Source organism: Nannospalax galili, unplaced genomic scaffold (genome assembly GCF_000622305.1).
Source record: "Nannospalax galili isolate Female #2095 unplaced genomic scaffold, S.galili_v1.0 scaffold440, whole genome shotgun sequence".
Taxonomy (NCBI): Eukaryota; Metazoa; Chordata; class Mammalia; order Rodentia; family Spalacidae; genus Nannospalax; species Nannospalax galili.
Window position 1 is genome coordinate 3348555 of NW_008347189.1, and position 12782 is coordinate 3361336.

Here is a 12782-nt window from a genome sequence, read left to right on the forward strand (position 1 = left end):
TAGGTACCTCAGCATGGGTACGAGGCATTAATTTGGTTAGTTATTTACTATTTTTAGTTATCCCTTTGGAGTCATTTTGCACTTGGGGGATTTTACATGGAGTGTCTTTGTATTCTTTTATTCTTGATGCACTTACAGGTGTGGCCTCCAGTTGCCTGACACTGCACTGGGCTAAGGAGGCAGGGGATTTCTCCTGACCCAGCTGCACCTGTTGGTTCCCTGAGTCAGGCAGGACCTGGATCTGCCTCCTGACTGTAGACATATCTGTCATCTTCCCGTTGACCACACCGGGTTGCTGGGGGAGGCATTGGTGGGAGAAACTGCCTCCACCCCTAGTGTATTCTTTATCAGAAGAGAAATGCACCTTATTTAATCTTTGGGGATTCTTAACCACCCCTGGGACCGTTTTTATCCTTTGAATGCCTTTTGTAAACTGTTCTTCTGGTTTTAAAGCCTTCCAAAAAACACTCTTTAGTACCAAATTTGTTTTTTTATCAATTTTTTTTCTCTGGGAATTTGGGCTCGACATAAGTCTTGCCACATTTGTCTTCGAATAATCCAAACAGACCATTTTTTTCTGTCTGGTCTATTTTGTATCTCCTGTAGGGTGGTCTGTTATTCTACAGACACGTTTTACATGCTGGTTAGAATCATTTAGATCTGCTAAAGCCTCTCTCACTTCACAAAGATTCTGTCCCATTAAAGGGCTTAGCAAAACCATTAAAGCTCCATACCATTCTCAAGGTTCCATTTGAATTAAGCTTTCCTTTATATCTCTGGTGAACACAGTCTTATCTGGCCCAGTGAACTGTGTATCAGATATTGCTTTTCTCATACCTAGTTCTCTCCGTAATGCCTGTCCCTCCTTTATAGTCCTCCAGCCTTTGTTAATTATCAGAGTTTCACTTGGTGATAACCATGTATCTCTAATGCCTTCCATCAGCCATCCCATTAAGGATGGCTCCCCCCTGAACAACTTATATCGCACGGATGGATGGGTTTCAGCTGTGAAACTTCTGAAGGACTTAGGCTTGACGTCATTTGCTCTCATGTCCCACAATCTCACAAGCCACACAGCTAGGCGCTCTTTGACTGTTTGCTTGTAAGTTTTTCCTAGTTTTAACAGTTCCAGTGTGGAGAATTTCCTGGCTACAGCAGTTAGCTTTTTTTACTTTTTGTATCAGTGGTTGAATCTGAGGGGCATTTTTAGCTGCTTTCATTTTCAGATCATCTCCTTTCTTACTATTATCTGTCTTTTCCTCTGAGTCCTTGGACCTTACACAAGTTAGCCCACTGCACCTGGGTCTGCCAGTACTTCCCTAGCCTTTTCAGCTTTCCCTGCCTTGGGCACATCTTTTTATGCAAAGTGGCCATGCTCCTTCTCTGGGTTCTCCCCTCATGTCCAAGGTCCACAACAGTTTTTCTATAACCTTTAACAAATCTTCATATATCCACAATTGGGCTGTTTCCCCACATGTACAACACAGCTGTAGCCCATGCTCCTGCATGGCTGGCTTCTTTTTAGTTACATATTTTATAATCCACTGTAAAATGAACATCAGTGCCACCATTAACTCTAGCTTTTTCCAGCCTTCCATGGTTTGTCATTCCTAGTGCCATCATCCTGCCAACTTGTGCCAATTTGCCATTTGGGTTTTCTAGGGTCCTTGCCCTGGCACTATTACACAAACCATATAGTACATCTTTATCTGAATTTTTCATAGTTTATATCTTTGGGTGGGGGGAGAGGAGAGACTTACAAAGAAATGAACACCCAATACCTGGCACCCAGCTTAGTGTGGCTCAGCCCACTGTTCCAGATAATTTCTGTGCCCACCCACAGTCTCTGTTAGCTTTTCTCCAAGTGTCGTGGGCCCCCAGTCTCATCCCAGGTCAGTAAATGCCCCCTCTTGCGGGTGAGACACCAGGGCTATCTTTCCCATGCACTGCTTCTGTTACTTTCAAAATGTTGCCAAAAGCACCTCCCTCTTTGGCTAACTCTCTGTAGTCAGTTCTCCACAGCAGGCCCTGCCCCTTGGCAGAATCAGGCCCCTTGGGACACAACCCCATTGGATGTACTTGCACTGAGGGACATCTGGGTACACAAACTTGACTCCATAGGCCTTAACATGTATGATAGAATACATGAAATCAGTGTGGGAGGCTATGTGGGCTGCAGGTATTAGAGGGAGTATAAAGATGATTAAGATGTTTTGTATGGCCTCTGGCCCACTGAGTGGAGGCATGGGACAGGCATAGATATGGAATAAGGAGAGTGTTCTGATGGTTTGTTTCATAATTTAAACTGTTCATTGAAAACTGGGAAATAAGTCATAGTATGGTTAAGTACCTGTTTTCTATTCATTGTTGCTATAGGAATAGAATCTTAAGATAATGACTCTCTCATGCTGTGGCCAGCTTGGAAATCACATTGAGCTAGGAGAAATATGAAGGCTATGTGAAGCAGCTTGTTTCTGTTTTAGACATATTTCTTAGATAAATTTTAAAAATTATTTCATATATAGTTAGATATTCACGCTAAAGATGTGATATCTTGATTGTTATAAGCATTCACAGGTGTTGTTAATCTTCAGTATTTGGAAATATATTAATATATAAACTGGATTTTTTAATCTCACCATCTCATTTTCAGACACGTCTTTTGTTCTAATAGTGCAAAACAAGGTCATGAAAGAAAAACAGCTGAAATTCAAATAATAAAATAATGCATGTATTTCTGTTCATTTTGCCTATCAATAATTACATACTTACCCACGTGACTCACTGCAAACTGTCTCTAATAGTACCAGAGGGCAGGATTCAAATAGATTTGAAGTAGGCGGATTTATTACCATGTGAATAGACCTCACTTGTACTTCCTCCCTCAGTTTATTGAAGCTACATCTGAGGGAGCTTGATGGGGCTCGTAGCTTGAAAAAGAAACTGGCAGAAAGCACTGTTCATGGAAAAGTTTCCTCTACAAGTCAGAAAAACATTTTGGCTTCATCCTACACACATGTTCTGCGCCAAGGGTTCTTGCTACTGTTTTCCGAATTACTCACTGGTTTGATGAATGGCAATTACAAGTAGTGCTTTTATTGCAATGTACAGATGTTGATATTTTCCATGATTTTCTTGGAGTAAGTAGAGGATTTTCATTTTGAAAAACTTAGTTTGGATGTAGTAAAAGAACTTAGATTTCTACTTTTAAAAAATTCATAGACTTCTTACCTTTTTGCTTTTTTATTTATTTATTTATTTATTTTTTTAAAGGAAAGTTTATTTAGAGAGCCTGTCGTCTTTGGCACTGATAGAAAGCAGATATCAACAATGGGGTGAAGCTAGAGATTTAATGAAGATGATAAAAAGAAATATAGTCATCTTGCTGAAGGTGAAAAAGGGCTATAGTATGTGTGTAAAACAGTAAAATTTGTGGTATTGGATGTGGGCAAAGAGAGAGATGAAGAAGGGAGATGAAGTGAAGCAAATGTTTCATGAACTATTGCAACCTGAACTCCAATTTTATAAATGGTTTAGGATTGCTTATATCCAAATGTATTTAAATTGGATATTTAGGGTTCACACAGCATCTTAAACTAGTAAAACAGTATTTGTTTTTTAAATTTAAAAACATTTTATTATTTTTATTTTATGTGTATGCGTGTATTGCCTGCATGTAGGTAAGTGCACCAGTGTTGTGCAATGTCTGCAGAGGTCAGAAGAGGCTATTGGATCCCCTGGGACTGGAGTTACAGACAGTTGTTAGCTGCCATGTGGGTGCTGGAATTTGAACCCAGATCTTCTGCAAAAACAACCAGTGTTCCTTAACCACAGAGCAATCTTTCCAGCCCCACAAAACCATGTTTATAACTCAGTATAAAGAATGTAGCCACGAATTCCTTGGGAAAATTTCCAAGGTTTTTAGTATACCTATGCACACTGTTTGAACTCTGTATTGTACTCAGAAGTAAAAAATTACATTACATTAAATAACACTTTTTTTCCAAGTCAGACTTTTCCCTTGTGGATATTTACAATGACAAATTTTACAGTGAAATCTGAATAATGTACATAGGTATTAAGAGATTTTCTCTGTGATATTGTTTAGGTATATTGAAGAATTCTGGTAATTATATTTAAATGTCCATGCAAATATCTCTAAGGTCTGGAAATGATGTGTCAAGAGAAGGCAGCTCTTTGAGGATGGCAGAGGGACCTTGTACAAATATTGGAAAGTTTGGTCTGTAGTGCCTGCTAAAACGCAAAGGCTATTTAGACATTTTTAAACATTCAGTTGTATTAACAGATACTTGTTTAGTATCACAAGTTTTAAGCAATCCAGTTTAAGAAGTGAAAATATTGTTTTTGTTTAGTTATCTAATAGGCTAATGGAATAATGAAATATGTAATATTGTTTTTCATGCTATATTTAATGGTAACATTTCCTCTCTTTTTTTATATGACACTTATAGAACTAACTTCCTTTCTTCCTTTCTTCTTCCTTCCTTCTTTCCTTCATTTTTTTCCTCCTTTATTTAGCCTGGACTGGCCTAGAACTCACAATTCTACTCCTTTTGCCAACCAAGTACTAGGATTACAGGCATAATTATACCACACCAGGTTACAATTTCTTATAATTGCTATTTTACATGTATCTATATGTTTTGTTAATTTGCCAGTGATAACTAGCCTGTCTGTACATTTCCATACAACATTCAGTTTGGCCCTGTGTGCATGTTCTTAGTAGGCTTTGTACAACAAATTTACTTGAATAGTCCATAAATCACTCTCAAAATGACAGAATGTAAAGAAGGCCAAATCCTGCAGTGTTTGAAAAAAAAAGTGCATTTTAGTAGTTCTGCCCTTCTGCATCCAAATAACATCTGGGCACTATTTTCCTATAGGAAATTTCCCAAGATTGTTTAATAGACTGAAAAATGCTCATTAGAATCTATAGATTTTCAGACAATTTAGACACTTAATTTGTATTCATACCTTGGAAGTGATTTTATTAATTGAAAATATTTCAGTTTCTCATTGTCCCCCCTCCTTTTTTTTTTGGCAAATCAATGAGTTTTTTTTTTAATTTTTAAAAATGATTTATTTAATAACAACATACTTAGAAGAAGCATATCATTACAACACAATTGACATATTCAATAACGGTTTCCTGAGGTAGGATGCATCTCTTTCAAAATTGGCTGTAAATTTTTAGGTTTACAGTTGAATTATTACAGTTATACAATATTGTACTCATTATAAACCCTATAAGACATAAATTAAATGATGTTTTAACCTTTAAAAAGATCTCCATTTCATTATTAAAATACACAGTTTCAAGTTGTAATAGAAATAAATGACCCAGGCTGGGAATGGTGGTGCACGCCTTTAATCCCAACATGCAGAAGGTAGAAGCAGGAGGCTCTCTGTAAGATCAAGGTCAGCCTGGTCTACATAGAAAGTTCCAGGCCAGCTGGGACTTCAGGGAGACCCTGTCTCAAAAAAACCAACCAAACCAAACAAATATAAACCGAAATGACCCCAATGAGGAGAGGAGGAAGTTATTGTATTAATTACTTTTCCTGGTGCGGCTACCAAATACCTGACAGAAACAAATTAAAGGAGGAAATAGCTGTTTTTACTCAGGCTTTAGAAGATTTACCTCAACATGGCAGGGAGGGCATGGCAGAACAGAGCCTTTCCTGTGGCCGTGGACCAGCCGCCAGGGAAAATGCTTGTGTTCCTTGGTGTTTTCGCTCTCTCCCTTCAGCCATGGGATGGTGCCGCCCACGTTCAGGATGGATTGCCCTCTTTAGCTAATTGTCTATAGCAACATCCTCAAAGACACACTGAGAACTGTGCCTCACATTCTCCTAGGTGATTTTAAGTCCAGTCAAGTTGACAATGGAGATTAACCATCAGCCTGCCTTATTATTACTATTACACATACCATCAGTTTCCCTGGAGTCGCCTTTATTGAATTCCACACCATCCTTACAGTCTCCCAAACTAGAGTCATAAAGTAGTAAAAAAGATTCACATTAAAGGAAAAGAGCAAACTCTAACAAAATAATACGTTCACTTAGTAGTTATAGAGAAATTGCCACTTTCACCTTCAACCTCCCGTAGATCAGGCATCAGTGTACCTCACACACTGGGAATTCACACTGAAATTTTGACTTTCACATTTTTAACTATCTTAAACTCAGTTTCTTAGTTCAGCATATGAAAAATAGTAGTACAGAATGTATATGGATTTATTTAATGTGAAGAACTTTTAAGTTTGTCTCAATCCAGAACAATAGCTAAAGTGTCTCTTAGGGCCTGTTTTTCAAGACTATAAGATCTACAGAAGGCCTTTCTAAAATGCAGACTATGGTTCCTGTTCAATGATAATGAGAAAGTTTTTAATACCCAGATCACTATCTCAGATTTTGTTATTAGTCCAGAAGTTTGCTGTCAGGAGGGTTTTTCATCAGTCATGGTTAAATGGCTCTGGGTAGCCTGAAACCATTATGTCATTCTCAGCCAAGGGATGTGCTATTTGTAGTTCACTACTATTCGTAGTTTCACTAAGTTGTTCTCTCAATTCTCCGGAAGCAAATGCAAATAAATGGGTTCCAAACTCTTTCAGAGCACAGTGTAAAATCTTTGTGACTTCATGGCCAGAAGGTAAACCACAGGATCACAAGACCCAGGCCCCTTGGGACTGTCATGCTTTCCTGCCAGGCTCTCTTCCCTCATTCATCAGCGGGAGGCTTTCATCTCCTTTTAAAGTCATGGCCTTTCAAAGTAGGGGTGAAATTACACCTGTCAGTAATAAATGTTCCCAGTGCTCTCTGTCATTCTGTCATTTCACAAAAAGAAATTAAAAAGAACCATAGTCTGTTCTATATGCAGTTAGCAGTACGTTTTCTCCTTCCTCCATGACATTTTAAAATACCTTCTGGTTATATAATTGCGCACATTTTAAAACTGTTTACTAAATGAAGGGGCATATGGAAATCCTGAGCAAATTAGCTTCCTTGTGAGGGATCCATTATATTTAATAATTGTATTAAACTTACTTGAAAGACCTAACTGTATGGATAATCTACAGAGGTAATATGCATGTGCCCCTTAGCACACTTGTTATGTTTATTTTTTATACATTACACTCTGATAACCTTGTGGTTGCTCATAACATCATACAGTGGGTACACCTGTGCAGCCACCATTTTATTTACATAGAGAACAAAGTTAATGTTTTATCGAATCCAGAACACAGCTGGGTTGGAGTATTGGTAAGAAGCTGAATTCAAATCAAAATTACAACTTGCTTTCAGCCTGATATTTGAACTTCATTGACAAAGCTTTTTTTGAAATATTCGACAACTTAGTGTGAAAATAAAACCCAGAATGAAAAGACAAAAAGACACCTGGTTATCCTGCCATTCATCATGGCAGTCCTGGTGTATGGAACCAGAATAAATTTAATTTTTACTGTCCATGCTATCAGTTATCACAACATGTAAGTACTTAAATACAAATGTACTTGACTTGATGTACCTGAGTTGGAGAGCAAGTATTCTGGCCACTCTTCTAAAACTGACCTAAATGGATGAACTTTGTATGACCTTCAAAAACTGCTTATGGCAGCCATGCTCTGAAACCACTCTTGTCACTTTTATTCTCCCCAAAGAAAGTATATCGTGGTTATTTTTAGATACACCTAAAAATACACAAAGCAACTAACCATCCACAATTATTTAGCAAAACAAAGTTTTTCTAGAACTCAGGGGAAGTATGTAATTCTTCCAATTCTATATGGTTTCTTTTTTAAGGATTTAATTTTTATTGATTTTTTTGGTGTATATTTCATACAGAACATCCCAAACAATCTTATTCCTCTTTATACCCGCATCCCAAATGGCACCCCCCCTGAAGCTTCCCCAACCTACTGGAGCCCATATATTTTGCCATCCCTGTTAGTGTCCACTGTGTTGTCAGTGCCCCCAGCCGTTCCCCAGTGCAAGTCCATGCACTAAGTCTGATTGGCCTATCTAGAGTCCCTTGTTTAGGAAGATCGGCTCTTCCTCATCTCCCTTAACAGCATTTCGGTTGCCAACATTCCTTTAGATAAGATTGGGGTCTGTTGCTGGGTTACTGTCTGGTAGTCTCTTGGGCCCAGCCTGACCAACAACTCAAAGGAAAATATCTTCTGTCTGGCATTGTTTCTTGTTATATAGCTTTTACCTATACATATGGACTCTTAAAGAAATATACTTATCACTCTAATCTTTGGTTATGCTTTCCTTTTGGGTGTTTAAGACCATACAGTTGGCTGAAACAAACAAATTTATTTTTACTCTTAAGGTTGTTTGAAAATCTGTACCTCAGGGGTCATATGGGCTTGGGAGGAGCCCCTGGCTCCTTTCTTTTATCAGTTCCATCATGTGAAGATAATGGTCCTGCTCGACCATGGATGGCTTCACTTGGAAGCATGGAGGAAATGTTTCCTCTGTTGGTGACCCTCCTCTTTGTAGATTGGACACTGGTTCAAGTCCATCTGATGGGGTCTCCATGACCTCCCTGAACAAGAGGACAGGTGACTTGCCACAGTTACAGAACATTTTGAGAGATGCTCCATAGTCCCTGGAACTTAGTCGACCTTGGAGGGCAAGGAGCAAAAACTGTCCTTTAAGTCCCTCTGAACCAGATTAGAATAAGCCTCAAATATGGCTGTTAAACATATAAAAAGGGTAGTTCCACTAGTCTGGTACATTTAATTACCATTCACTACATAGATAAAGCTTTGGCAAAAACCAAATATTCTCATATAAACCTTGACTAGACATACATTTTGTTCCTTAAGCTAGTTGTGTGTTTAATTTGTCAATAGGTAGGACTAATTTGTCAATAGGTAGGACTAATATGGTTCCTTCTATTTTTTTAAACTAGCTAGGCATTATTTATCTCTCTCATTGTCTAACCTTTCCACCATGGTTTGCTCATTTAAGATGTTCCAACTTTTCCCATTTCTCCCTTAACAATACCCTTCTCCTATGGTCCCACGTCTCTTGAGCTCCTTCTTTCCATTTATGCCCAAAGTTCCTTGTATAACCCTCCCTGCACCTCCCATTTAAATAACCCCATTTTTATCCATATCTTCCTTAATAATACCTGTTTCCTGCTGTTCTTCTCTGTCAGGTTCTTTCTTTTCCTTTAACTCCCTGGGTCCTTTTAATTATCCTGGTTCCTGTAGTTATGGTTCGATATATACTCACTTATAAAGATTTGGTGCTAAGATCCACATATGAGGGAGAACATATGTCATTTGTTTTTCTGAGTCTGTGTTACTTCACATATTATAACAGTTTCTACAGTTCCATCCACTTACCTGAAAATTTCATGATTTCATCTTTCTTTACTGCTCAGTAGAACTCAATCATATAAATGAACCACATTTTCCACTTGTCAGTTGAGGGACACTTAGATTGTTCCCATCTCTTAACTATTGTGAAAAGAGTAGCAACAAACATGGATGTACAAGTGTCTCTGCAATAGGATTAGTTCTTTGAGTATGTGCCAAGGAGTGGTATTGCTGAGTAAAATGGTAAGTTCATTTTTAGTTTTTCAAGGGTTCTCCACACTGCTTTCCATAGGGGTTGAAAAAGTTTGCAATTCCAACAGCAGTGTATTAGTGTTCCCCTTTCCCTGCGTCCTCTCCAACATTTGGTATCATTTGTTCTTTTGATCTTAGCCAGTCTGACAGTGGTAAGACGAAAGTTTAAAGTGGTTTTAATTTGCATTAATTAATTACTAGTGATATTGAACACCTTTTAAGATGCTTCTTAGCCATCTTTTTTCTTCTTTTGAGAACTCTCTGTTCAGCTCCTTAGCCCATCTTTTAATTGGCTTACTTCTTTTCTTGATTCTTTGTTTTTTGAGATCATTATATATTCTGGATGTTAAACCTCTGTCAGATGTATCTCTGATGAAGATTTTCTCCCATTCTGTGGGTTTTCTCTTTCCTTCCTTGGTTTCACTTCCTTTCTTTTGATATACAGAAGCTTTTTAGTTTAATGAGGTGTCATTTGTTGATTCTTGACCTAGTTTCCTGAGCAATTGATGTCTGGTTTAGAAAATTCTTTCCTACACCTATATCTTGTAGGTTTTAGCCAATGTTTTCTTCTAACAGTTTCAGGCTTCACATTGAGGTCTTTGATCTAATTGGAGTTGACTTTTGTGCAACATGAAAGATAGGGGTTTATTTTCATTCTTCTGGAGATCCAGTTTTGCCAGCATCATTTGTTGAACATGCTGTCTTTCCTCCAGTGAATGTTCTTGGCCCATTTGTCAAATAACAGGTGGCTGAAATTGCATGTACTCATATTGGGTTCTTAAATTTTTGTTCCATTGATCTATGGGTTTCTTTTTGTGCCAGTACCAGGTTGTTTTTATGACTATACCTCTGTAATATAAGTTAAAATATGGTATAGTAATCCACCCAGGATTGTTCTGTGCTCAGTGTTGCTTTGACTACCCGAGGTCTTTTGTGCTTCCATATGAATTTTAGGGATTTTTTTTTGAATTCTGTGAAGAATGTCATGGGGATTTTGATTACATTTCATTGAATCTATAAATGCATTTTGGTAGGAAGGTCATTTTCCAAAATATGAATTTTTCCAATCCATGAGCATGGGAGGTCCTTTCATCTTCTGGTGTCTTCTTCAATCTCTTTCTTTAAATATTTAAATTTTTCATTGTAGAGTCTTTAATGCCTTTGGTTGGTTTATTTTGAAATATTTTTTGAGGCTATTGTGAAAGGGAGTGTTTCCATGTACTCTTTCTCTGATTGCTTGTTATTGGTATATAGAAAGGCTACACACTTTTGTAGATTAATTTTGTAACCTGCCACTTTATGGAAAGTGTTAATCATTAATCATTTCTAGGAGTTTTCTGGTGAAATTTTTGGCATCTCTTAGATATTCTACCATATCATCTGCAAAAAGGGATAGTTTTCCAATTATTACTCCTTTAATTTCCTTCTCTTGTCCTATTGCTCTTGCAAGAGTTTCAATGACTATGTTAAAAAAGAGTGGAGATAGTGGACAGCCCTGTTTGTTTCCTGATTTTAATGGGAATGCTTCCAGTTTTTCTCCATTTAGAATGATGTTGGCTGTGGGTTTATTGTATATGGCTCTCATTACCTTGAGGTATGTTACCTCCGATGCAATTCCTTGTAGGACTTTGAACCTAAATGCATGTTGAATTTTGTCAGAGTCCCTCTATACATGTTATTGAAATGACGGTGTGGTTCTTGTCGTGTCCATTCGTATGATTCATGATGTTTGTTGACTGGTGTTTATGGAATCCTCCCTGCCTCTCTTGAATGAATGCAATTTGATCATGGCAGATGATCTTTCTGATGTGTGGTTGTATGTGGCTTGGGAGAATGTTGATGAGAATTTCTGCATCAACGTTGAATAAAAATATGGGCCTAGAATTATTTTTCTTCATTGTATCCGTACCAGGTTTTGATATTAGGGTGATGGTGGCTTCGTAGAAGGACTCTGGTAGTTCTCCATCCGTTTCTGCCTTTTTGAATAAATTAAATAGTATTGGGTATAGAATTTTGCTCTCAATACATCTTGTCCTCGGCTTTTTTTTTTTCTTTATTTTTTTTTATCAAGATGGAACTGTCTGTATTACTGTTTCAATTTCCTCATGTGTTCCAGGTTCTTTTAAGCTTTTCATCACTTCTAGGTTTAGTTTTTGTGATTCCCCTGCTGTTTGATTACTGTCCATTTCTTGTAGGTTTTAGGAAGGAGTGTATAGGTTTTAAGGTATTCCTTTTTCATGTTGTGGACCCTCCTGGTGTCTGTTGTGGTGTTTCAGGTTTCATCTCTGATTTTATTTGGAGGTGCTGTTTCTTGGTTTTGGTACACTGGGCTAAGGATCTGTCAATCTTGTATAACCTTTGACCTTCCTCCTTCATCAGAGCGTGGCGTGCTTACTTGGCTTGGGCTGCAGTCATGAGCCTGCCAACCGCGTGTCGGCCTCAGAGGTCCTTCCTTAGCCGGCCGTGACGCCAGGCCATGAGCGCCCGCTGTCCCAAGGCCTGGAGCCCGACTGCCGACCGCCTGTCGGCCTCGGAGGTCCTTCCTTAGCCCGCGATGACACCAGGCCAGGAGCGCCTGCTGTCCCAAGGCCTGGAGACCGGCTCAGCAGGAATTCAGCTCTGCTCAGGATTTTCTTCTTTTTCCTCTTCCCCACCTGGCGGCAAAGGAGTTGTGCAGGCTAGGCTCCTGATTCTGGGCAATGGGTGCGGTCCGGAAGGCTGCTGTCGGCCTCGGAGGTCCTTCCTTAGCCCGCGATGACACCAGGCCATGAGCGCCCGCTGTCCCAAGGCCTGGAGACCGGCTCAGCAGGAATTCAGCTCTGCTCAGGATTTTCTTCTTTTTCCTCTTCCCCACCTGGCGGCAAAGGAGTTGTGCAGGCTAGGCTCCTGATTCTGGGCAATGGGTGCGGTCCGGAAGGCTGGGGGGAACGGCAGGCTAGGGACCTGAGGTTTGGAACTCTGGGTCTAGGCCAGCAGTGCACTCAGGCTGCCTGGTGCGGCATGGCCTGGTTCCTGTGGTGTCCCTGAGGCGCGGAATGCCGGGGGGCGGGCTCCCTGGAGTCGCCTAGGAAAGGCGGTGATGCCCCCATTTGGGGGCGTCCTGCCCACGCCGCCGCCTGAGGACGTGGGACATGCCCGGGAATGGAATTGAATACCAGCGACCGCTCAGCTCGCAGGA

At 39.4% G+C, this 12782-nt stretch overlaps 1 protein-coding gene across 1 annotated transcript in view; it reads left to right on the plus strand.

The window, feature by feature from the left end:
• Cfap299 (cilia and flagella associated protein 299) overlaps positions 1-12061 on the plus strand; it is a 370644-nt gene extending 358583 nt beyond the window's left edge. The window contains exon 4 of the mRNA XM_008843701.2: positions 11984-12061. Within this exon, the coding sequence (XP_008841923.2) occupies positions 11984-12061 (78 nt within the window). The remainder of the gene's footprint in view (positions 1-11983) is intronic.
• Positions 12062-12782: the final 721 nt, after the last annotated feature.